Source organism: Lynx rufus, unplaced genomic scaffold (assembly GCF_022079265.1).
Source record: "Lynx rufus isolate CCGP_SWC_20201006 ecotype Redwood Valley unplaced genomic scaffold, mLynRuf1.p SCAF_2, whole genome shotgun sequence".
NCBI lineage: Eukaryota > Metazoa > Chordata > Mammalia > Carnivora > Felidae > Lynx > Lynx rufus.
The window spans coordinates 18,379,248-18,406,416 of NW_025814834.1; the positions used below are offsets into that span (position 1 = coordinate 18,379,248).

The window sequence follows — 27,169 nt, forward strand, 5'->3', positions numbered from 1 at the left end:
TGGATCATAGGGTAGATCTGTTTTTAATTTTTTGAGGAACCTCCACACTGTTTTCCAGAGTGGCTGCACCAGTGTGCATTCCCACCAACAGTACAAGAGGGTTCCCATTTCTCCACATCCTCGCCAGCATCTATAGTCTCCTGATTTGTTCATTTTGGCCACTCTGACTGGCGTGAGGTAGTATCTGAGTGTGGTTTTGATTTGTATTTCCCTGATGAGGAGTGACGTTGAGCATCTTTTCATGTGCCTATTGGCCATCTGGATGTCTTCCTTAGAGAAGTGTCTATTCAGGCCTATCTCAAGAAACAAGAAAAATCCCAAATACAAAATCCAACAGCACACCTAAAGGAAACAGATGCAGAACAGCAAAGACACCCCAAAACCAGCAGAAGAAGAAAAATAATAAAGATCAGAGCAGAAATAAACAATATAGAATCTAAAAAAAACTGTAGAGCAGATCAATGAAAGCAAGAGTTGGTTTTTTGAAAAAATAAACAAAATTGATAAACCTCTAGCCGGGCTTCTCAAAAAGAAAAGGGAGATGACCCAACTAGATAAAATCATGAATGAAAATAGAATTATTACAACTAATCCCTCAAAAATACAAGCAATTATCAGGGAATACTATGAAAAATTATATGCCAACAAACTGGACAACCTGGAAGAAATGGACAAATTCCTAAGCACCCACACACTTCCCAAACTCAAACAGGAAGAAATAGAAAACTTGAACAAACCCATAACCAGCAAAGAAATTGAATCAGTTATCAAAGATCTCCCAACAAATAAGAGTCCAGGACCAGATGGCTTCCCTGGGGAATTCTACCAGACATTTAAAGCAGAGATAATACCCATCCTTCTCAAGCTGTTCCAAAAAATAGAAAGGGAAGGAAAACTTCCAGACTCATTCTATGAAGCCAGCATTACTTTGATTCCCAAACCAGACAGAGACCCAGCAAAAAAAGAGAACCAGAGGCCAATATCCCTGATGAATATGGATGCCAAAATTCTCAATAAGATACTAGCAAATCGAATTCAACAGCGTATAAAAAGAATTATTCACCATGATCAAGTGGGATTCATTCGTGTGCTGCAAGGCTGGTTCAACATTCGCAAATCAATCAATGTGATACATCACATTAATAAAAGAAAAGAAAAGAACCATATGATCCTGTCAATTGATGCAGAAAAGGCATTTGACAAAATTCAGCATTCTTTCTGAATAAAAACCCTCGAGAAAGTCAGGACAGAAGGAACATACTTAAACATCATAAAAGCCATTTATGAGAAGCCCACAGCTGATATCATTCTCAATGGGGAAAAACTGAGAGCTTTCCCCCGGAGATCAGGAACACGACAGGGATGTCCACTCTCATCGCTATTGTTTAACATAGTGTTGGAAGTTCTAGCATCAGCAATCAGACAACAAAAGGAAATCAAAGGCATCAAAATTTGCAAAGCTGATGTCAAGCTTTCACTTTTTGCAGATGACATGATATTATACATGGAAAACCCGACAGACTCCACCAAAAGTCTGCTAGAACTGATACATGAATTCAGCAAAGTCATGGGATACAAAATCAATGTACAGAAATCAGTTGCATTCTTATACACTAATAACGAAGCAACAGAAAGACAAATAAAGAAACTGATCCCATTCACAAATGCACCCAGAATCATAAAATACCTAGGAATAAACCTAACCAAAGACATAAAAGATCTGTATGCTGAAAACTATAGAAAGCTTATGAAGGAAATTGAAGAAGATATAAAGAAGTGGAAAAACATTCCATGCTGATGGAATGGAAGAATAAATATTGTTAAAATGTCAATGCTACCCAAAGCTATCTACACATTCAATGCAATCCCAATCAAAATTGCACCAGCATTCTTCTCGAAACTAGAACAAGCAATCCTAAAATTCATATGGAACCACAAAAGGCCCCGAATAGCCAAAGGAATTTTGAAGAAGAAGACCAAAGCAGGAGGCATCACAATCCCAGACTTTAGTATATGTGCTGCCGAAGCGAGCACACACAATCCCAGACTTTAGCCTCTACTACAAAGCTGTAATCATCAAGACAGCATGGTATTGGCACAAAAACAGACACATAGACCAATGGAATAGAATAGAAACCCCAGAACTAGACCCACAAACGTATGGCCAACTCATCTTTGACAAAGCAGGAAAGAACATCCAATGGAAAAAAGACAGTCTCTTTAACAAATGGTGCTGGGAGAACTGGACAGCAACATGCAGAAGGTTGAAACTAGACCACTTTCTCACACCATTCACAAAAATAAACTCAAAATGGATAAAGGACCTGAATGTGAGACAGGAGACTATCAAAACCCTAGAGGAGAAAGCAGGAAAAAACCTCTCTGACCTCAGCCGTAGCAATTTCTTACTTGACACATCTCCAAAGGCAAGGGAATTAAAAGCAAAATTGAATTATTGGGACCTCATCAAGATAAAAAGCTTCTGCACTGCAAAGGAAACAATCAACAAAACTAAAAGGCAACCAACGGGAAAAGATACTTGCAAATGACATATCCGACAAAGGGCTAGTATCCAAAATCTATAAAGAACTCACCAAACTCCACACCCGAAAAACAAATAATCCAGTGAAGAAATGGGCAGAAAACATGAATATTCAACTGTTAATAGCAGAACTCTGTCGCCGAGACGGGGAAGAGCCGGGGTTGGGGGCCTCGTCACCAGCCGCTGCCATTGGCCGAGCTGCCGGAGAGGGGCGCTCGCAGTTGTCGCTGGGGTCTGGCCTTGGCCGCGGCGGTTGGAGCGGTGGAACCGGCGCGCCAGAGCAACCATGCAGCAGCGGGCGCGGCGAGCGCGGGGGGCCCGGGGACCTGCGGGGATGCGTCTGATGCTTTGCTTCCTGCTGTTGAGCAGCTGCCCTGGGGGCTGGGACGCCATTAGTCCCCACGGTCAGGAGGAAAGCTGGGGGAAGGTCTGGGAAGTGGGGGCTGCGGGAGCGGTTGGTGCACGAAGCAGGGCGAACCGTGTCGGGTGGGTAAAGTCAGCAAGCACGGGGCGGGGACGGGGGGGGGGCGGTTAAAAATCGGAAGGTGGCGGTAGGACGGAAGAGAAGTGGGCCCCAGGGGAGACTAGGGGTGCAGCAGGAGGAATGGAGGTGACAGATCCCGGCCACGAAGCCACGGGAGAAAAAGCACGCGGAGGGCTAGGGTGGAGGTACCCAGCGCTGAGGGATAGACGGAAGGAGCCTGGCCGCAGGCATCCAGTCTTGACCTCGGGATGAGGCCTGACTGGAGCCAGGTGCCTGGGCTTACCCTCCTCCCTGGGGAGGTAGGTTGGGGGGGGGGTCTGCGGGAAGACGCCTAGCCTTCCCCACAACCGTGTGCCTCCCTCTCCATTTGTCCTCCGCGTCCTTGAACTTGGAGACCAATGCAGAGGGCTTCCCGCGGGCCTGGGGCTCTGCAGAGTGCTGGAAGGGCGCGGAGGGGAGTCAGGCCCTGTGCAGATGCCTGAACCCTTTCACCTCCTGGACTTCCCCCTGCTCCCACCCCATCTACCTGGACTGAGGAGGGGTCTGTATGGTAGAAAAGTTACTCCTCACATTGTGTAGCTAGGTATACTGTGGCTTTCAGAATAAGAACCTGGGATCCCAAGGCTTAACAGTCTGAACCCAGCCCCCAGGCTTTATACTTCCCAGGATTCTGGAAGTCTTTCCAGCTCTCCACCCAGGAAGCAAACTTCTTCCCCCATCCCTACGCTGTCCGCCTGTCTGTCCATTCAAGTTTTGTAGCCCTCTGAGGCTCTGCTCACCTGTCCATCCACAGGCTGTCTCTTTGCCCGAAGACTCTGCTCTTACCTGGAAGTCTGTGCCAAGGGTGAGTGAGACCCAGAGGGTAAAGAGGAAAAGGTGTGATGGAGGGAGAGCTGATAACTGGGAAGGGGGAGGGATCTGAGCTTGATGGTGGAGAGGGTACTGCTCTTCTGCAACCAGGCCCTCTTGAAGGCTTTTGGCCAAGCTCCCTGCTAATGCCATTCTGTACCCTTAGAGGGACAGCCCCAGGTGGGCATGCAGCCACCCAGGTCCCGGCAAGGAGTCGTCAAGCTGGTCTTCCGATACTGGCAAGATGTGCTTCAGTGGCTCATGCCTCAAGGTGAGACCAGAAGAGCTGAAAGAGAGAGGCTGGGCTGTGGGATCCCCACCTTGACATTAAAAGCTCCTTCCACAGATTTCTCTGCCTGAACTTTTCATCCTCACCTCTGGAGCCTCACCTGCCCAGACCCTGAGCAAGATGGGTGGTGGTCTCCCAGCCTTTGTGGGGAAGCTGTTGTCACTTGTCTTCTCTTTATTTTTAAAAAATATTTGTTATTTTTGAGAGAGAGTGCGCACAAGTGGGGAGGTGGGGGTGGGGAGAGACAGAGGATCCGAAGTGGGCTCTGTGCTGACAGATGTCAGTGCATCGGGTCCTGCCCCACCAATGTTGGGCTCGAACTCACAAACCAAACCGTAAGATCATGACCTGAGCCAAAGTCAGACACTCAACTGACTGAGCCACCCAGGCACCCCTTACTTACCTTCTTTAGAGGAGCACAGTAGAGGCAATTAGAAGTCCCTGGAAGAGTTCAACATCAATCTCCTTGGGACTAGCCCTATGCCCCTCTGCCCTGTGCTATCTGAGTGCTCAGGGCCAGGAATCATGGGGTCCCCAGTCAGAACCTCTCCCTCCCGTACACATATTCCAGACTCTGAATTGGGGGAGTAGACAGCTCAGAGTGTATGGCAAATAGAAGCATGACAGATGGGGGTGCAGAATGGGAGGGGATTCCTTGGGAAAACGTTTCTGATCCTCCTTGAAGGCCGGGTTTCATGATTGCAGGGTTCAGAAGGGAGATCTGCTTGGAGTTCGAATTACTGCTATTAATGATCATAGTGTGTGATGTGCGAGCAATGCCTTAGAGTTTTAGAAACACTGCGTATGTCCTCCACTTCCATTTGGTCCTCATAACAGCACGATTGTTAAATTCACATTTGGCTACTTATCGCTCACCAAGCACCGTGCTAAGAAACTTACATGGATTACCTCCTGTAATTCTCTCAACAATGGTTCATCATTTCATGGATGAGAAAACTGAAGCTCGGCCAATTTAATTAAGTTCCCAGTTAATTAAGTTAAGTTAAGGGTCACAGAACCAGTAAGAGCAGGGATTCCAGTGCCGAGGTGGGCAGAAGGCAAAGCCCTGTACCCCAGACCGTCTCTGGATCCCTCCAGTGCCCCGTGGCCCTTACGCACTTTACAGAAAGCAGAAATTCCAATTGCTCTCTGGTTTCTGGGGTAGGCCAATCCAACTGTCCCAAGGTCAACTTACACTCCTCCCTTTCTCTCTGCAGGACTGTTCTGGAAGGATGATGTCACTCAAGATGTAAAGACCCAGAAGATGGAGCACATGCCCAGGCTTCACACCTCAGAGACCTACATGAGGGATGGGTAGACAGCCTTTCCCACCAAAACCACCACGCTGAGGTATGTGAGGCCTGTGGTCTGTCCACACTGCACGTGTCTGGTAGACAGAGCAACTGGGAAGGGAAGGAGTATCAGGGATGCCAGTAGGAGTTGTCAGAAGTCCAGTGAGTAGAATGAAGAGAGCGCCTGTCTGGTTTCAGCCAGAAGCAATCCCATGATACCTTGGTGATGTCCACAAAGGGAGGGAATTGGGATGCATGGCTACTATGTGGTATCCCTGGCTTGGTGTTCGCCTTCTAGGGACAGGTGCAAAGGGAAACTCTAATTGTTGTTCCCTAAGGTGAGAGTCCCTCGGGGATTTTGAAATTCTTCATTTGGATATCATCTCTTTTCCTCTGGGCCTTTTCACCATTTTCTCTTCACCCTTGACTCCTGTTTTCCTTCCCCTCAGAGCCCAGTGACCAAGGTGAACAAGGAACAATGCTTGAACTCTAGAATGGTTTCGGAGGTCCTGAACCAAGCAAGAGATGACCAACCACAGCAAGGCCCCACGGCAGGTGAAGGCCTGCCCTTGTCCAGGAACGCTGAGCCCACCAAGGGTCTGTTTACAGAGGGAGACAGGGTGAAGGAGGGGATAGACATTGGTTGATAAGGAATGATTTCACTGAGACTGATGGAGAACCTTCTGGAAGAGAGGGCCTGGAGGATGGAAAAGAACAGAGCCAGCCCAGTCTTCACCCTGCCACTGCCCAGCCGTGACCTTGGACACATTACCTAGGCTCTTCAAGTCCCTTCTTCCACATCTGTAAAATGAGAATGGTAATAAAGACGACCCTTCTGGTGTTGCTGTGTGGATCAAAGACAATATATGAAAAATGCCAGCGGTTGCTGGATTGAGGGGAAATTCTCCCTTTGCCCACTGGAGGGCGCGCCCACTTTCTCTCTCACAGCTTTTCACGGATTTCAGCAACTGGGGATTGCAAGGGGCTGGGGGCCTGCAGTGGACTCTTGCTTTGTAAGATCAAGCACAGTCACAGAGCTTGAAGGGCCTGCAGAAATCTACTTGAGAGGTTTCACAACTTAAAAAATATATATGGGCTCCCTGGTTTTCTAAGAAAATCTTGCATATGACATGACTCTAAATCCTCACCTTGCCCATCCATCCATAGCCGTATATCTGTATACACTTCTCCCTCTCTCTCTCTTTCGGTATACACACACACACACACACACACACACACACACACACACACATTTATACATACACATATAAACATAGATATGAAGATCCTTAAATGGGAGAGGAGTACCCAGAGCGCCTCACTTTCAGCCTCCCCCTTGCTCTTCTCAGTGGTGTGGAGGAAGTCACCTGGGAAGGTTCTCGGGCATCCCCTTGGACCCTTGAGCTCTCTGGAGCCCAGGTAGAAAACTGCCCACCTCTTAGTTATCCATCCATCTTTACAGCTGAGAAACTGAGTGGGCAGGCATAGAGCAGGGCCAGACCAGGTCCCCCCACCAACCTTCCCCCACCGCAGCCCCACCCTTCCTCTCCGGGGCCCCCATAGAGGTTGGGCTGCTTGACACATCAGACTTCTCCACACTGAGGATAGCCTGAGGAGATGACATTAGAAGTTTGACCTAAAAGACATCCTAGAAGCAGCCGGGGGAAGATCTGGAAGAAGAATCCCCAAGGCAGAGAGAATTACAAATACAACTGCCCTCAGGTGAGATTGCAGGGCTCCTTAGGAGAACAAACAGAAAGGCTTATGGTAGCAGAACAGGCCCAGGACTACTCAGGTCTATAGACGGGTTTGGGTTTTGTTCAAAGTGTAGTGGGAAATCATCAGCAAGAGAAAGGCGATATGATTAACATTCTATAAAGACATAGTGACGCTGCTGGAAAATGGATTATAAAATGGACAAGAGTAGAACCAAGTAGAACTGTCTGGGGCTACTGAGTTGTCCAGGTGGGATCTGGTGGTACCTTAGACGAAGATCGGGGCAGCGTTGCTGGGAACCTCTTAGCTGGGCTCCATCCAGAGGCAGCCTGCACCTCAGAAGTGCTCTAGCCTTTTACCCCTTTCAAAAAAACTGGTCCCCCTCTCTGTCACCATGGCAGCCAGGCCTCCTTAGCTTGGATTGGTTGCTGGACCGCATCGTTGGTCCTGTGACTGACCCTGTGATGGGGACTGGTTGCCATGGTTCTATCAAGTGTGCAAACAAGGAACTACCATTCTCCTTCAGGCTCAGGGGACCAACCAGCTCTGTGTCTAATGGAAAATCCCTTGAAGGAGATAGAATTAGAGATAGGGACCAGGGAAAGGCCTGTAGTCTGACAGTGCCTGAGTCCCTTGTCTCAAGGCTTATTCACATTAAGACTGCTATGGAGACTTGCTCTGAATTTGGTGGGGAGGGATGGGGACGGAAGTCAGTGTATTCATTAAAAATTCCTTGTTTCTTCCCATTTTAGGATGTCTTTGAGCTATTCCCTAGTCTGAGTCACAAGTCACAACCTCGCAGCTGATTAAGACCTGAGGGGGAAACCTTCCATCCCCCACACCTTCCTGGTGCTCTCAAGAAGGGCAATTTCAGGGGGCACCTGGGCGGCTCAGTCGGTTAAGCCCCTGACTCTTGGTTTCAGCTCAGGCCATGATCTCATGGTTCGTGGGTTTGAGCCCCATGTTGGGCTCTGTGCTGACAGTGTGGAGCCTGCTTGGGATTCTCTCTCTCCCTTTCTCTCTGCCCCTGCCCTGCTCATGCTGTCTCTCTCTCTCAAAATAAATAAACTTAAAAAAAAAAAGAAAAAGAAGGGGCACCTGGATGGCTCAGTTGGTTAAGCATCTGACCTTGGCTCAGGTCATAATCTCACGGTTTGTGAGTTCAAGCCCTGCATTGGGCTCTCTGCTGACAGCTCAGAGCCTGGAGCCTGCTTTGGATTCTGTGTCTCCCTTTCTCTCTGCCCCTCCCCTGCTCATGCTCAGTCTCTCTCTCTCTCTCTCAAAAATAAATAAAAACATTTAAAAATAAAATAAACTAAAAAATAAAAAAAGAAGAAGAAGAAGGGCATTTTCAGGCTGACCCGAATTTGGATCTGGATCATTAAAGCTGATTTTCTTTTTTAATTTTTTTTTTCAACGTTTATTTATTTTTGGGACAGAGAGAGACAGAGCATGAGCGGGGGAGGGGCAGAGAGAGAGGGAGACACAGAATCGGAAACAGGCTCCAGGCTCTGAGCCATCAGCCCAGAGCCTGACGCGGGGCTCGAACTCACGGACCGCGAGATCGTGACCTGGCTGAAGTCGGACGCTTAACCGACTGCGCCACCCAGGCGCCCCTAAAGCTGATTTTCAAGCAAACTCTTTCTACAGACTTGTCTGGAGGCAGGATGGGGAGGGTTTGGACCTGACGGGAGTCTCTGAGGTGAGAGAGCTAGGATCGGAACACAGGAAAAGTTGGGGTGTGGGGTTCAGAGAACACAGCCCTGGTTGCACCCAATGCATGGGTTCTGATCCCTTCCTCCCCCTACGGATTACTTCTAAGGCAGATGGACTGACAGCTGGAGGATCAGCCATCCCCACCCGCAGCCTTCAAATGTATCTTCTTGGTCTCCCTTCCTTCCATTCGTGGAAGGAAAGTCTTCCTTCCAGACCTTGGGTCTGCAAGGCCTGGGACCTTGGTCTGCCTTTGAGGTTCATGGCACCATCTGAGCATTGGGGTCCCCTACAGAGCAGTTACGCCAGCCCCAAACCCAAGAACCCACACAGAATTCTGTGACTAAATGCTTTGCACATTTAACGCTCTGATACCCTGTGATCACTTTGCCCCGGGGAGAGGGGGACCAGCCACCGTCGCTCAATCCAACCGAACTCCAGACATCTCATGCCTCAAGCTTTGTATTTCTCACAGCGCCTAGCTCATTTGATCCTCACAGATGGGAACACAGGGGAAGGTGCCAATCCTACTGTCTTAGTGTGTTCAGGCTGCTGTAACAAAATACTGTGAACTGTGTGGTTTATCAACAACAGAAATTCATTTCTCACAGTTTTAATTTTTTAAATGTTTAAATTTAATTTTTTAATGTTTATAAATAATGCAATAAATGAATTTTCTTTCTTTCTTTCTTGCTTTCTTGCTTGCTTTCCTTAAGCCCTTGAGGGTTAAGGTTTCAAAAATACCCCTGGAATGTTAGGTATTTCTTAGCCTCCATATTGTGTGCATCCTTTCCGTCCTTATTTGGGGTTATTGAAACACTTTCCAGTATTCTATTTTAATGTAACAATTGTGTTTTTTATTATCTTTCTGTACTTTTTAAGTGATTGCTCTGGGGATCTGAGTATATACATTTAACTTGTCTCTCTCTCTCTCTCTCTCTCTCTCTCTCTCTCTCTCTCATCATAGCAGAGAGCCTGATGAAAGGCTCAAACTCATGAAGCGTGAGATCATGACCTGAGCCAAAGTTGGATGCTCAACCGACTGAGCCATCCAGGTGCCCCTCTCACAGTTCTAGAGGCTGGGAAGCCAATGAGGTGCTGGCAGAATTGGTGTCTGGTGAAGACCTGCTTCCTGGTTCACAGACAATGTCTTTCACTGTGTACTCACATGGTGGAAGAGGGACAGATCTGTCTGGGATTTCTTTTATAAGGGTACTATTTATAAGGGTACTATTTTATAAGGGTACTATTTATTTATAAGGGTACTATTATAAGGGTACTCCCATTCATGAGAGGTCCATCCTTAAGACCTAATCACTTCACAAAGGCCCCACTTCCAAATACTTTCTTATCACCCTGAGGGTTAGGATTTCAACATATTAATTTTGGGGGCACACAAACATTCAGACCATAGGATCTGCTTACTTATAGAACCCAGGGAAACTAAGACACCCTCCTCTGGCAACACAGGCTTACTCATGCTTCCAATGCATGTCCTATCCCCTGCATCTGTGCATCTAAGGACATAACTAAACATAATACTCAACATATTTACCTATGACTGGTTTTTTTAAACTTTATTTATTTATTTTGAGAGTGAAAGAGAGAGAACATGATCAGGGGAGGGGCGAGAGAGAGAAAGAGAGAGAATGCCAAGCAGGCTGCATGCTGTTAGCACGAAGCCCGATGCAGGGCTCGAACCCACAAACTCTGAGATCATGACCTGAGCTGAAGTCAGATGCTTAACCAACTGAGATAGCCAGGCACCCCTATACCTAGTTTTTATTAGCTAGATTGACCCCTACCACCTACCCTACTTTTCCTCATTATACATTCACTGTGTCTGGCCACCACAATTCATGGTTCCTGCCTCAAGGCAACTGAAGCTTAGGGAAGTAAGACATACATATAACATATTCATGCAATAGATATTCATTGAACACCTGTGTAGCACACCATGCAGATGCCCTGCTTCATATCCCCTGCCCCATCTCTGAGTTCATCTGTGAACTGCAGGTAGACAGTGTCTATACAAGCTGACAGCTTCCCACCTCAAGCTGAGACTCTACTTCTTGTCCTGTGGGTATTCTGGAATGCTAGAGAAACTTGCCTACCTGTGCTCAAGACAACTCTGAGATGTCTTGGAATTAACACTCCCAGAGGCAGTTAAGGATTGAGTTTAGTAGATATATATTCCTGCAGATCCATCCCTGGTGGGGTAAATCTGAGACAAGTTCTACACAGATCCTCAGGGGTCCCCAACAGGGTTCGTTCCCAGTTGCCCATTGTGATGGTTAATTTTATGTGTCAATTTGACGGGGCAAAGCGGTTCCTAGATAGATGGTAAAACATTATATCTGAGTGCGTCTATAAGGATGTCTCTGAAAGAGAACAGCATTTGAATTAGTAGATTGAGCAAAGAAGATGCCCTCATTAATGCGGGGCGGGGGGGGGCATCATCCAATCTATGGAGGACCCAAACAGAACAAAAAGGTGGAGGGAGGGTGACTCTGCTCTCTGCTTGAGCTGGGACATATGCCTTCTCCTGTCCCTGGACATCAGGACTCAGATTGGAACTCATATCATCAGCTCACCTGGTTCTCAAGTCTTGGGACTCAAACTAAATTTTGAGTCCCAGCTTTCCTGGTTCTCTGCTTGCAGACAGCAAACCATGGGATTTCTCAGCCTCCATAATTGTGTGCATTCTTTCCTTCCTTATTTGGGGTTATTGAAACACTTTTCAATATTCTATTTTAATTTAGCAATTGTATTTTTCATTATCTTTCTATACTTTTCAAGTGGTTGCTCTAAGGATCTGAGTATACACATTTAACTTTTCACAGCCTGCTTATGATCTTACCATTTTGAGCCAAATGCAGAGATCTTACTAGCATATGTTCCTTCCCTCTCTGGCTTTTATGTTGCAGCTGTCGATTAGAATCAGTTACATCTACATACATTTGAAACTCTATCAGACACTGTTAATAACTTTTGCTTTGAACCATCAAACATATTGCAAGTAATTCAAAAGGAAAAAATATATTTACCCAGATAGTTCCCATTTCGATTACTGTCTCCATTCTTGATGTTCTGGATTTCCTTCTGAAATCATTTCCTTTTTATCTGAAGAATTTCCTTTAGCAATTCTTTAGAGCAAGTCTGCTGGCTACAAATTAGTTTTCCTCCATTTTTGTTTCACCTTCGTTCCTGAAGTATATTTTGCTTGGTATAGAATACTGGGTTGACAGCTCTTTTCTTTCACTACTTTTTAAATGTTATTCCATTTCCTTCTGTCCCCCATAGATCATAATGAAAAAATCCACAATCATTTGTTCTCCTATAAGTGATGAGTTGTTTTTCTCTGGCTGTTTTCCAGATTTTGTCTTTGTTTTTAGTTTTTAGAAGTTTGATTATGATGTGTCAAGGCATGGATTTCTTCAAGCTTATCTTGTTTGTGTAAACAAACCCCAGTTCATCTGCCTGATGCAGGTAAAGGCCAATCACTGAGATATCAAGTTTGTAGCAAGGAAAGGGTTTATTCAAGAGGCAGCCAAATTAAGAGATGAAAGGGCATACTCAAATTTGCCTCCTCAGAGGGGAAGGATCAGGGATTTAAATTTTATTTTTGACAGAGAGAGAGACAGAGTGTGAGTGTGGGAGGGGCAGAGAGAGAGGAAGGAAGACACAGAATCCGAAGCAGACTCCAGGATCTGAGCTGTCAGCACATAGCCTGATGTGGGGCTCGAACTCACAAACTGCAAGACCATGACCCAAGCTGAAGTCAGACGTTTGACCAACTGAGCCACTCAGGTGCCCCAAGGGTCAGGGATTTTTAAAGGCAAGTGGAAGGGGTCTGGGTAAAGGAGAGAGAAGCTTCATGACTTAAAAATAAAGGAAGTTAGAGAATATTGTACAAAGTGAAATAAGTCAGTCAGAGAAAGATAAATACCATATGATTTAACTCATATGGAATTTAAGAACCAAAACAGTTGAACATTGGGGGAAAAAAAGACAGAGGCAAACCAGAAAACAGACTTTTAACTATAGTGAACAAACTGTGGGTCACTGGAGGGGAGGTGGCAGGGGGGATGGTTTAAATAGATGATGGGGATTAAAGAGGACACTTGCAATGAGCACTGGGTGTTGTATGTAAGTGATGAGTCACTAAATCCTACACCTGAAACTAATATTCATTGTATGTTAACTAGCTGGGATTTAAATAAAAACTTGAAAAAGAAAAATAATAAAGGAAGTTACTAAGTACGAGACAATTAATTTCATTTTGCTCTCTCATTTAGAAGAGGTGGCCGCTAATCCTGACTGGCTCTGGCCAGCTTCTTGGTTAAACCTTGAGTCTTTGCAAAACTAAATCAACACTTGGTTATCATGGTGTCAGAATATCCTTGTATCATCTTATAGAACCATGGTGGCGGACAGCATTCTGAGAACAAGGAGATTTGGGCTAAAAAGTTGCAGCTGTGCTTATCTGCCCCATTAACCCTTTGGTTACTGGTTTCATTTGAAGTTCACTGAACTTATTGGATCTGTAGGTTTGTGGCTTTTGACAAATTTGGGAAGTTTTCAGCCATTCCCAGCCATTATTTCTTCAAATTTTTTTTTCTTCAAATATTTTTAATGTACTACCCTTCTCCTTCTGGGACTCCAATGACATGAATGTTAGACTTTTAGTATTGTCCCACAGGTCGCTGAGGCTCTGTTTACTTTTTTCTCCAATGTTTTTGTCTCTGTTGTTCTGATTGGATCACTTCTATTGGTCCATCTTCAAGTTAACAGATACTTTCTTCTGTATTCCTGTTCTGTTGCTGAGCCCATCCAGCAAGTTTTTATTTTGGTTATTGGATTTTTTTGGTTCTAACATAGCACATTAGAGGAACAAACAGAACAGCTAGTGGTAAGAAATGCAGTTGGAGGGGCGCCTGGGTGGCGCAGTCGGTTAAGCGTCCGACTTCAGCCAGGTCACGATCTCGCGGTCTGTGAGTTCGAGCCCCGCGTCAGGCTCTGGGCTGATGGCTCAGAGCCTGGAGCCTGTTTCCGATTCTGTGTCTCCCTCTTTCTCTGACCCTCCCCGTTCATGCTCTGTCTCTCTCTGTCCCAAAAATAAATAAACGTTGAAAAAAAAATTAAAAAAAAAAAAAAAAAAAAAAGAAATGCAGTTGGAGAAGTAGACCCAAAACTGACCATTTGGGGCTTTTCAGCTAGTAGTAAAGAGTCTAGATCTTTTTAAAATTTTTTTTTCAACATTTATTTATTTTTGGGACAGAGAGAGACAGAGCATGAACGGGGGAGGGGCAGAGAGAGAGGGAGACACAGAATCGGAAACAGGCTCCAGGCTCTGAGCCATCAGCCCAGAGCCCGACGCGGGGCTCGAACTCCCGGACCGCGAGATCGTGACCTGGCTGAAGTCGGACGCTTAACCGACTGCGCCACCCAGGCGCCCCAAGAGTCTAGATCTTATACAAAGGGCAAAAGAGGGTCTCCTGGGTGGCTCAGTTTCGTTAAGTGTTGAACTCTTGATTTCAGCTGAGGTCATAATCTCACAGTTTATGGGATTGAGTCTCACGCTGGGTTCTGCGCTGAAGGCAGACTCGGCCTTCAGGGATTCTCTTTCTCCCTGTCCCTCTGCCTCCTCCCCTTCCTGCCACCACAAATAAATAAATAAACTTAAAAAAAAAACAAAGGACAGAAGAAAATCACTAGGGATTTTAAGGAAATGAATAGAATGATGTGATGTACAATTTTAAAAGACCACCCTACTACTGCTGGATAACGTATTGATAGAGGACAAGAGTGGAAAAGACAGGCCTGTTAAGAAGTATTGTTTTTGTCCAGGGGGACACTGGTAGCTTGGACTGGGCATTGCATAGAGCTGAGTATCTCTAGCTGGCCATGTACTCTACCCAGAGACAGCCTGAACTTCAGGCAGAATCCAGACCCTTATGGTCTCCAAGGAAACAGCTCCGGCCTCCTGTCACCATGGTAACCATGCTTCATCTGCCTGGATTGGTCGCTGTGGTGACATCAGCAGCCCTAAATGACTAATCCCCACAATGAGAACTGGTTGCCATGGTGCTAAAGTATGCATAAAAGAATCTGCCGCTCTTCTCCAAGTCAGGGTCTTTGACTAACTCTAAAGCTATGGGGAAATGAGGGGAGGGAAGAGAAGATCAGATACTGGACCCAAGGGGAGGCCAGCTGTCAGGCAGTTGCTAAGTCACTATGCCTTAGGACTTGCCCAAATCAGGACTACTATTAGAGCTTATTATTTATTGGGAGGGGGGAGATGTTTTATGCTGTAGATGGGGGAGTCCTCCAGCATATATCCACACAAATTGCAAATCCCATGTTTCCTTCCACTTTAGAGCTTTTTAAACTTCTTCCTCCTCTGAGCAAAACTTTGTAGCTGATTAAGGTATCCCCATCCCTACACCCTGCATTGGCATCTAGAAGGGCAGGTCTAGGACAACCCGTTTTGGGATTTTTAAAGTGCGTTTTTATCAAAACTCTTTCTGTGGGCTCCAACCAGAGCCTCTGAAGGAAAATATGGAGGGCCAGAATAGAGAAGATATTCGTGGTGGGGGTGGCAGCCTGGCTTTTGGTTCCTTTCTCCTTCTAGTCATCATTCATAACATGAATGCAAGGTAGAGTAGAACCACAGCTGAACTGCAGTCATTCCTCACCCACCCACCACCCTTTCTGGTGGTTATTTTCCCCTTGGGAAAGGAACTTCCTCCTTTGAACTCCAGGTCCAATAGGCCTGAGAACCTGCTTTGTTTTCTGAGGTTACTACTCCCAGCATTAAGGCCCCCTCCGATTTCCCTGGTAGTTTGAAATCTTAGAAGGGAGAAAAGCTGAGCGACCTCTGTTCAACCCACCCAAAGACCAGTATGTTCTGTTTTCCTACAGCATTATATTTCTCAAAGCAGATTCATACTCATTTGCTCTTAGGCCTCAAATTATTTCTGTAAATCATTTTCAAATATCATGTATAACCCAAGTCCATGATAACCACATAAACTTCCAGCTCCTGGTATGACAAAATAGTTTGTGTTAGTCTCTAACATTGAACATATGTACTCAAGACAAAATATAAAAATAAGTGTTTGAAAGCATGGAGACCAACCAAAAGCAAGAAAAACTAGAGGGAATATAATCCTTGAAAAAAACAGAGTCCACAGGTGAGTCCCACATTTAACAGGCTTTCCTCCTAAGGACACTTCATGTTTCCCTACAGCACATGGGGAAATAGAGCATGGGCAGGAAAGTGGCAGTCTGACAGGCCTCGGAAACACAGGCAGGAACACAGAAATGACAGAGCAGCTGGAAACGAGGAAGAAATCTGGGAACTGAGTGAGCTACAGAGAGGTGAACCCCAAAATCCACATATAAATTTCCTTCAAATACTTAACTACCTTTTAAATGGCACATGTTCAGGAAGAGATTTCAAGGAATCTAGTGGAAAAGTCAAATATCTGAACAGGGATTTTGGAAGCTGCCAAAGTGTGTTAAGGAGACCAAACGTGGGGTTCAGGACCCATGAAATTAGAAGGTCTTGGTAAACGCCTTGGGGTTTTCAGTAAAATCCCAAAAGGACCAAATTCTAGGTGTAAGCACAATGTCACAGCACTAAGGGATACAGCCTAGGATTAAGAACAGAACTAAAATGCTCCCGCCTTAACTAGGTTTCTCATAGTTCATGAGTTCAAGCCACACTTCAGGCTCTGTGCTGACAGTGCAGAGCCTGCTTGGGTTTCTCTCTCCCTTTCTCTCTGCCCCTCCCCTGCTCACTTTCTTTCTCTCTCTCTCAAAATAAATAAATAAACTTTAAAAAACAATACAATATAAAGATGAATAGCTAAAAAGTCAATGAAGTTGAATACTAAAAATTACTTGATTATTCCAAAAGAAAGGAGAGGAGAAACAATGGAAAATGGGTAAGACAAATAAAAAACAAATAACAAGGTAGCAGAACTAATCCTAAACATATCAATAATTACATTAAATGTAAGGAACTATTAAACAATCCAATCAAAAGGTGGAGATTGCCAGTCTGGATTTACAAACACAACAAAACAAAACAGAATCAAACTATATCTTGTTTATAAGACATATACTTTAAATATAATGACAGGGGAGCCTGGGTGGCTCAGTTGGTTGGACGACAGACTTCGGCTCAGGTCATGATCTCATGGTTTGCGAGTTCAAGCCCGGCATCAGACTCTGTGCTGACAACACACAGCTGTTGCAGATGTGACAGCTCTGTCTCCCTCTCTCTGCCCCTCCCCTGCTCACATTCTGTCTCTCTCTCTCTCTCTCTTTCTTCCTCAAAAATATGTGAACATTAAAAAAAATTAATAAAAAATAAATAAAATATAAATAAAGAAAAAAAAAACCTAAAAAGTCCCTAATTGCAACATCCTTCCAAATGATCCATGGGTCTAAGAAGTTACAAGAAAAATTAGAAAATATTAACCACTTGATAATTAAAACACAAAAAAGTTATGCTTAGAGGGAAATGTGTAGCTGTACATGCATTTACTGTGAAGAAGAAAACATGTGGGCCACCTGGGTGGCTCAGTCGGTTGAGCGTGTGACTTCGGCTCAGGTCATGATCTCCTGGTTCATGAGTTCGAGCCCCGCCGTTGGGCACTGTGCTGACAGCTGAGAGCCTGGAGCCCGCTTCAAATTCTGTGTCTCGCTCTCTCTCTCTGCCCCTCCCCTGCTCATGCCCTGTCTCTCTCTGTCTCAAAAATAAATAAAACATTTTTTAAAATTAAAAAAAAAGAAAACATGTAAATCAATGATAAACTATCAACTCAGTTCGAAAAATAAAGGAAATGAGACCCAAAGAAAATAAAGGGAAATAATATGTGATAACTTAAATGTCATGGACAAATTTCTTGAAAAATTCAAGTTTCCAAAACAGACATGAAAAGAAATAGGGTATCTTGAATAGCTGAAGAAATTAAATTGTAATAAAACTTTCTCACAAAGAAATTCTGGGCCCAAATGCTTGAAGAAGTAATATCAATCATGTACAAAGCCTTTCACAGAATAGCAAAAGAGGAAATGCTTTCTGACTGACTCGATGAAGGAGTACAACCAAATGTTGTGAAGAAAACAGGAGAAAAATCTTGGTAGGTTTGGGTTGTGAAACATTTTTAAGAAACAGAAAGCATTTGCCATAAAAAGATAAAATTGATAAATTGTACTTCCTCAAAATGAAAATATTTTGCTCTTCAAAAGACACAGTAAGAAAATTAAAATGAAATGCTCAGAGTTGGAGAAAATATTCACAAACCATTTATCTGATAAATGAGTTGTATCTAGAAGTACCAGAGAACTGTGAGTATTAGGGAATTATAAACATGTTTAGTTGTTATGTTCTTATCCAATTGCTGCTATAATAAATCATTTCAAACTTAGTGGCTTCAAACTACACAAATTTGTTAAACTCACTGTCTGGAAGTCAGAAGTCTAAAATCAAGACGTCAGCAGGGCTGTGTTCCTTCGGGAGTCTTAAAGGAAGAATCCATTTTCCTGCCTTTTTCAGCTTCTAGAGGCTGTTTGCATTCCTTGGCTTGTGGCTTCTTCCTGACATCTATCCAAACCTCTTCCAATGTCACATCTCCCACTACTGACTCTCCTCTCTTACAAAGACTCTTGTAATTATACAGGGCACACCTGGAAAATCCAAAGATAATCTCATCTGAGGTTAATCACCTTCTAAGGTTAATCACACTGCAAAGTCCCTTTTACCATATAAAGTAACATTCACAGGCTCCAAGGGACTCTGACATGGACATATTTAGGGACCATTATTCAGCCTACCACAGATGTCTGGTATTGTGGTTATATAGGAAACTATTGTTAATTCTAAGAGATGCATATTAAATTATTTAGGAGTGAAATGTCATGATGTCTGCAAATTATTTTTATTTATTTCTTTTTTAACGCTTATTTATTTATTTTGAGAGAGAGAGAGAGAGAGAGAGTAAGCACGTGTGCAAGCTGGGGAGGGACAGAAAGAGACAGGGAGAGAGAATCCCAAGCAGGCTTCTCACCATCAGCATCGTGCTGGTTGCTGGGCTGGGTCCCTTGCACCTTGAGATCATGACCTGAGCTGAAATCAAGAGTCTGAAGCTTAGCCGACTGAATCACCCAGGTGCCCCTGTAAGTTACTTTTAAATACTTCATCAAGAAAAAGAAGCAATTCTGACAAAATCTTAATAATTGTTAAGTCTGGGGGCGCCTGGGTGGCGCAGTCGGTTAAGCGTCCGACTTCAGCCAGGTCACGATCTCGCGGTCCGTGAGTTCGAGCCCCGCATCGGGCTCTGGGCTGATGGCTCAGAGCCTGGAGCCCGTTTCCGATTCTGTGTCTCCCTCTCTCTCTGCCCCTCCCCCGTTCATGCTCTGTCTCTCTCTGTCCCAAAAATAAATAAACGTTGAAAAAAAAAAACTTTAAAAAAAAAAATAATTGTTAAGTCTGGGTGGTACATATATGAGTTCATTAGATTCTTAAAAAATTTTTTTAACACTTATTTTTTAGAGATAGAGCGAGACAGCGCGAGGGGGGAGGGGCAGAGAGCGGGGGGAGCACAGAATCCAAAGCAGGCTCCAGGCTCTGAGCTGTCAGCACCGACACAGGGCTCGAACCCGTGGACCATGAGATCATGACCTGAGCCAAAGTCGGACGCTTAACCAACTGAGTCACTCAGGCGCCCCTAGATTCTTCTTTTTTAATATTTGAGAATTTTCATAATAAATTTGTTGGGCCTAATGAAAAAATATTGAAATGCCAGTCTAGGGTTTAGAAGGCTCACACACTGGCCTATAACTACAAGAATGGAAGCAAGAGGGGCGCCTGGGTGGCTCAGAAGCTGGGTAAGTCTTCCAACTTCTGCTCAGGTCATGATCACATGGTTCCTCGGTTTGAGCCTCGCCTCAGGCTCTGTGCCTCCAGCCTGCTTTGGATTCCGTGTTTCCCTCTCTCTCTGCCCCTCCCCCTCTCCAGCTCATACTCCCTCTCTTTCAAAAATAAATAAACATTTTTAAAAAAATTTTTAGGGGCGCCTGGGTGGCTCAGTCGGTTAAGCGGCCAACTTGGGCTCAGGTCATGATCTCACAGTCCGTGAGTTCGAGCCCCGCGTCAGGCTCTGTGCTGACAGCTCAGAGCCTGGAGCCTGTTTCGGATTCTGTGTCTCCCTCTCTCTGACCCTCCCCCATTCATGCTCTGTCTCTCTCTGTCTCAAAAATAAATAAACATTAAAAAAAATTTAAAAAAAATTATAAAAACACTTTACAGATTAAAAAAAAAATTTTTTTTTTAAAAGAATGGAAGCCAAGAGTTCAGTTCGCTTGTTAGTTATCAAAGAATATGGAGGTTTGAACCAAGGCAATGACAGTGGATGTGGAGAGAAGTGGTGGATGTGCAATATATTTTGCGGGTTGAATGCAAGTATGTTGAGGATTTTTAGGAGCTGAGGGTAGAGTAAGCATCAAGGATAATAAAAATAGACTACATCGAGTGTTTACTGTCCACTGGATGTTCATATTTAATCGTCATAACAAACTTATGGGGCAGGTACAGTTCCCACCCACATCTTAACGTGCAATCTGTTTCTACAACTTTGGGGCTAGGAGTAGAAGCATTAGTCCTTGGGACCTGATTAACGTAAAAAAGCGGGCGCCTGGGGATGAGTTAGGATGGTTCTGGGGGCGGTAAAAAACAACAAAAAAAAAAAAAAAAAAAAAAAAAACAAGGGGAGGAGTTGGCTACGCGTCCGCAGGGGACAGGGCCCGCCCGCGATTGGCCAAGCTGCCAAGGGAGGGTTGTGCAGATCCAACCCTCGCTGCGAGTGGGAAGCTACAGTCCTGTTTAGCCCCTCCTGCTGCTGTCTCTACTTTCTCTGCAACTTAGGAGGGGAGTGAACGCGCTGATCCCGGGAGAATGCAGCACCTACTGTGGCCTAGGGGTTCTGGGGGGCTTCCGCTGCTCCTCTGCTTCGTGCTGCTGAACAGCCGCCCAGGGGGCTGCAGCGACATTAGTGGCCACGGTCAGGAGGAAACCTGGGGGAGGGGGTGGGGAAGGGCAGGCCAGAGAGCGATCCTGAGAGAAGTGGGTCGGGGGCCTCAAGGTTAGGAATTTAGGAGGAAAAGTATGTGTCTGAGAACGTGAAAAGAGACAAATGTGGGAGCGTCTCGTAGAAAGAGACGCAGCCTTGGGGTGGGGATCCGCATGTGGGATCTGTACCTAAGAGAAGCGAACTCAGGGAAGATTGTGAAGGAGAACGGGAAAATAAGTGGGCAGAGGGAAGTAAGCCCCGCCTATGCCGGTACAGGAGAAGACGCACCGAGGGACCAAGGAAGAGAGATGCCAGGAGCTGAGGGATAGGCAGGATCTCTGGACGATAGGAGCAGGGACCCACGGGTAAGGGCGTCCTGACTCCAGAGAGAAAGCTGAGCCAAGAAACGAGCCAGGGATTCATCATAAGCCCTCAGAGCCTGGCGTCTGCGATCTAATTTCTGATAAGAAGGAGAAGGCTAGGCTGGGGTAAAAGAGAATGGAGGGGAAAAGGCCCATCCTTCTTCCTCTCCCTCCACTCAGCGCCCTCGGGGGAGACCAGCGCTGACTCACGTCTGAGCAGCCAGAGACTGACTGCGCAGACTCGAGGATTCCAGTGCCAAGAGCGTGGGGAAGAGGGCGCAAACTCCTAGTCTGACGATTCTTGGATTTACAGGCCAATGCGGAGGACTCGTGAAGAACTGTGGGAGGAGGCCTGGTGGCGGTTGACTGGAGGAGTGTGTGTGTGTGGTGGTGGAGGGGCGGGGGGCGGCGGGGGGGGACGTTCTTGTAGGGATGCCTCGCCTTCTTTGCCGCTCAGACGCCTCTTCCAAGCCAGGTTTCGGCCACCCCCCCCCAGCACCACGGACAGCGCCAGGTGCTTTGTGGGTTCTGGCAGAGGGTGTCCAGGTCACCAGTTTTCCTATCAGTCCTGGGATCAATGCCTCAGACAATGATCTCCCCTTCCAGAAGAAGTTCTTATCTTTCCCAGTAGGCTGCTGGAGGTTCTACTCCTTCCTAAAGGCAGGGAATTGGTATGGGGATCCATTTGATTCCAGAGGACGATTCCTTTTTAATGCCTGTCCATAATGACTCATGGTAATTCCATTATATATTAAAAAAAAAAAAATGGACTCTGCCAACTCTACCCCATCTACCCGGAATAATGAAAGTGTTATAGCATTAGGGATTGTTCTCCCCCACACCCTGTCCTTCTCCTATGCAGTTAGACAAACTGGTTTTCTGGATAAGGATCCAGACACACAAATCCTGTACTTACCAATACTTCCTTCCTCTAAGGATTCCAGGCCTCCGTTCTAACCCCCTCCAGGATTTCAGGCCTTCTTTGAGATGCAGCTCACCTGCTTCCCATGCCCCACTTATCACCTGATTATCCATTCCAGGTGTGTAGCTTTCTGAGTGTCTTAGTTCATCCTCCACAGGCTGCTTTGCTTGCAAGCTCTTACCTGGAAAATGGCATCAAGGGAGAATGAGGTGCAGGTGCTGAAGAGCAGGGACGGTGGTGATGGGGGGGTGGGGAGGGAAAAATGAAAAGAAGGAGGATTTGTAAGGAAGAAGGGTCTGGTGAGAGGAACAGAAACCAGGGAACCCAGGGGTGATAGTGAAAGACAGCTGCTTTTCTTCAACTGGGATTTAAAAAGCTTCTGGCCAAGCTCTTTTGCTGATTCCACCATTCTGCCCTTAGATGGTCAGGGCCAAGTGGGAGTGGGGCAGCTCTGGCCCCTCCAAGGATTTGTCTCTACAGTCTTCCAGCACTTGCAAGTTGTACTCCAGCAGATTGTGCCCCTAAGTGAGTACGGGCTGGGAAGAGAGGCTGCAGCCTGATCAGAAAATTGGGGTGGGTGAGTGAGGGGCTGTTTGATCTGTGGATGGGCTTTCTTTCTCAGATTTCTCTACTTGAAACTTTCCTGTCATGCTCACCTCATGGAGAAGGGGGTATGACTGCAATGGGGGTGGAGTTGGATAGGTGGACTGTTTGCCCTTGATCACCCTGGAAGAACCCAGCAGAGGCTTCTAGAACAAGCCAGCATCCAACTCCTTCTGATGAGCTCCAACCCATAGTGCTATCTGAGTTTTTCCATAGCCAGGAATCCTTAAGTTCTCAGCCAGAACACACACACACCCTCAGCCTCTGAGTAGGAAGCAGAGCAAATGGATGACTAGTAGAGAGGAGGAATGAAAGGGAGTGGAAAGTCCCTTGGAGACAGATGGCTGATGCTTCCTTAGAGCAGAATTTAATGAATGGGGGAGGGTCAGATAGGAAATCTACCTTGAATTCATATGATTGGTACTACTGCTGATGTCTAATATGTGTGTAATGCCTTAGAGCAGCGGTTCTCAAAGTGCATCCCAGGACCACGAGCATCAGCACCACCAAAGAACTTGTTAGAAATGCTAATTCTTGAGCTTCACCCCAGATCTACTGAATCAAGAACTCTGGGGGTGGGAAACAGTAATTTGTGTTTTAACAAGGAAGTTCCGATGCACACTAAAGTTTGGGAATCGCTTCCTAAGAGTTTTCTAAGCCCTCTTTACATCCCTAATCTCTTTTAATCCTCACAATAGCATCAAATGAACCAGCAAACAGAATATAATCCTAGTTGAAAATTTATTGCACACCAGGCACTATGCTAAGCAACTTTTTTTTTCTAAATTTAATGTTTATTTTTGAGAGAGAGACATAGCACAAGCAGGGGAGGGGCAGAGACAGAGGGAGACACAGAATCCAAAGCAGGCTTCAGGCTCTGAGTTGTCAGTGTCCCAGGTGTCAATTCACCACATCCTTTCACCCTGCAGGTTTGTTCTGGAAGGATGACATCACCCAGGGTGTGATGACCCAGAGGATGGGGCACATCAGCAGATTCTACCCCCAAGATCCATGTCTGAGGCATGGATAGGCAACCTTTCCCACCAAAACCACTGGGATAAGGTATGAAAGGCCTATGGTTGATCCACACATCTAGCAGACAGACAGCAGGGAGAGAACAGATATTAAAACTGCAGGTAAGAGCTGCTGGCAGGACTATGAGAATGATCTGGATGTTTTGTCTAGGCTCCACAAAAAAACAGCTCCATTAGCCATTAGTGATATCTGCAAAGGGAGAGATGGATGTTAGCAGGCCTACCTCCCATCTGTCATCCCTGTCTCTTCTAGGGGCAAGCAAGAGGAGAAACTTTGACTCCTATTCCCCAAGGTAAGACTTATGTGTCTTCTCAAGCATTTTAAATCCCTGACTTTGGATCCTACCCTTTCCCTTCTGGAGCCCTGTCATCCTTTTCTGCCTTCTTCTTGATTTCTGGCTTCTCCCCTCCCAGAGCCCAATGGCCAAAGTGAACAGGGATCAATGTTTTACCTCCAAAGTGGATCTGAAGACCCTGAAATGAGAGGTGACCAACCCTGTCAAGGTAAGGGATTGACTTTTTCTCAGGAGTTTGGAATCACCAAGAACCTGTTGAAATGAGGGAGGCAGCTATGAAGGGAATGAATATTGAGGTGTGAACAGATAAGCTGAAGGTCTTTCCTTTCCCAATCGAAAGGTACCCCCACCTTCCTTCTCTCTCACAGAAACACCTGGGGGTATCAGTATGAGAGGTTGGGAGGGCAGATGTGGAAGCCTCTAAAGAAGAAATTATCTATAAGTTGTGCATAGGCATTGAGTCTAAAATAGGCATTGAGGGGCACCTGGGTGTCTCAGTCAGTTAAGGGCCTGAATTTGACTCAGGTCATGATCTCGTAGTTCATTAAGTTCAAGCCCCATATAGGGCTCACTGCTGTCACAACAGAGCCTGCTTCAGATCAATCCTCTGTCTCTCTGTGTCTCTCTCTGCCCCTCCCTCACTGTGCTCTCACTCTTTCTCTCTCTTTCTCATCTCTCAAAAATAAATAAACATTAAAAAACAAAATAAAATAAGCATTGAAAATTGCAAAGTTTATTGCCAAGTTTATCTGTCTATCTATCTATCTATCTATTTATTTATAGTGAGTTCTATGCCCAATGCAGAGCTCAAATTCATGAACCTGAGATCAAGAGTCGCATGCTCTATTGACTAAGCCAGCCAGGCACCCCTAAAATTGCCAAATTAAAAACAATTAAAAAGTCCTTTTTTTTTCTCCATATACTCCTTTGCATACAGCAAGGGATAGCAAAGCTCCTTTGGATAAATGGGAGAGGTAGTCCAGAGGCCTTCACATTCAGCACTCCTTCCCCTCCTTGCTCTACCCTGTGGCCTGGGCAAGGCTCTGGGTTATCTCTTTGAGATGCTTAAACTCTTCAGAATCCAGATTAAAAACACCCATCTAGCACTCCCATCTATCTTTATAGATAAGACATTGGGGCCCAGGATGGTCAAGGGATTTACTCACAGCTACATAGTAGGTTCATGGCAAAGCCAAGACTGGACCCAGGGCTCCTGATTCCCAGACATTTCACAGGGGCACATCCCCTGCCCTTCCTCTCAGGGACTGCAGTGAGAATTGGGCTGTTCCCAACATCCAACTCCTCCACATTAACAAAAGTCTTTTTTTTTTTTTTTTGGACTAAGACCTAAATTACAAGAAGGTGGCAGCCAAAGGAAGGTATAAAGGATGGTCATCCCAGGCAGAGAGCAGTGACAAATGTCCTGAAGCAAGTATACCATTCAGGTTAAAGGAACAGGTGGAAAAGTCAGTGGCAGAAGATTAGGTTGGAGAAGTAGGCCCAGGACTGGCCATATAGGGACTCATGGATTTTATTTTAAATGTAGTGGCAAGTTAACTGGGAAGTTTTAAGGAAGCCCTAAACAATCATGATGTGATACATCATTTCAAAAGGCCACTCTTGTGATGTTGGGGTATAGGCTGTGAGAAGAGCAAGCATAGAAACTGAGAGCCTGCAAGAAGCCTGCACCACAGGGAGCTTCCAGCCCTGCATGCTCTCCTAGGAAACCAGTCCCCACTCCATCAGATAGCAGCTGGTCTTCCTAAGTCTGGGTTGGTTGCTGGGTCAAGGCATCCAGAGCTAGGTGACAGATCCACTTGCAAAGGATGGTTGCCATGGTGTTTCTGTAAATGCAAACAAGGTGCTGCCATTCTTCCCCAGCCCAGAGCCCCAGGGAAAAGCATGGGAGAGCTGGAGAACTCTTTGTGGGAGCCAGAAGGACAGACAATGGGTGGGCTGAGTCATTGTAGCTTACTCAAATCAGGCTGTTATTGAAGCATTTTAGGAAGGAAAGTAGGTGAGGAAGAGGTCACCTTCCCACATACTGATTCCAATCCTTTGTTTCTTCTTGTTTTAGGACTTCTTTGAGCCACCCCCCACTGTGGGCCACAACCTTGTTGCTGATTGAGACCTCATATGAAGCATCTCTGCCCCAGTGCCCTCTGCCCTCCAGAGGGGCAGTTCTAGGATGACCCAAATCTGGATCATTAAAGTGGACTTTTGTGCAAACTCTGTGATTTGTCTTGAGGTAGGGCGGGTGGGGTCTGGACACGGCCAGAGCCTCTGAAGTGGAAGAGTAGGGGTGGACCAGAACAAGGGTGCAGTGAAAAAGAGCACAGCTCCTTGGTGCTGGTGGAATGCTGTCTTGTCTTCCCTCCAATGACCATTCCTGAAGTGGAGAAAGTGGAGGTGGGACCACAGCTGGAATGCAGCCTTCCCCACCCACACCTGCCTGCACTGTGTGGTCTAGTTGCATACCCTTCCATGTCAGACAGGGCTGGACCCTGCTGTTTTATGAGGGTCTCCATCTCCAGCATTACCACCCCTGCCAGCCATCTCCCACTCACCCTGCTCCCAAGAATCAACAGAGAAGTGCTATAACCAAAGTGTGCACACGTTAAACATTTTGATGGCTCCTGCCAGTTTCCTCCTGACACCTGAAAATCTTAAAAGGGCGTGGGTAATCTGACCAACTAGGTTCAGCCCAACTGAACACCAGAACATCCTATTTGCAGAGCTTTATGCTTCTCAAATATTCTCACACTCACTGGATACTCACAGGTGTAAGCAAGTGGGCAGGTATCAGGATTTGATTTCTCTAAGTACATGTGTGCATATACTAATAATCATACGGCAATAAACATAAGTTTATATACTTTATTGGATATGTTATACTTCAATAATAAAAAACAATAACTAGGAGCCTCTCAAAGTAAAAAATGTAAAAAGTGAATAGGAGAAAAGATGTTTCTGAAATGGATGAT

General features: G+C 45.6%; 1 protein-coding gene across 1 annotated transcript; it reads left to right on the forward strand.

Annotated features, from left to right (window-relative positions):
• The first annotated feature begins 2,828 nt into the window (after nt 1-2,828).
• RESP18 (regulated endocrine specific protein 18) lies at nt 2,829-26,313 on the forward strand. Its single transcript, XM_053722190.1, is given in 9 exon segments — nt 2,829-2,946; nt 3,820-3,870; nt 4,042-4,146; nt 5,382-5,478; nt 20,763-20,959; nt 22,673-22,777; nt 23,785-23,917; nt 24,306-24,393; nt 26,263-26,313. Coding segments are annotated over 9 exon segments (945 nt in total).
• The last annotated feature ends 856 nt before the right edge of the window (nt 26,314-27,169 follow it).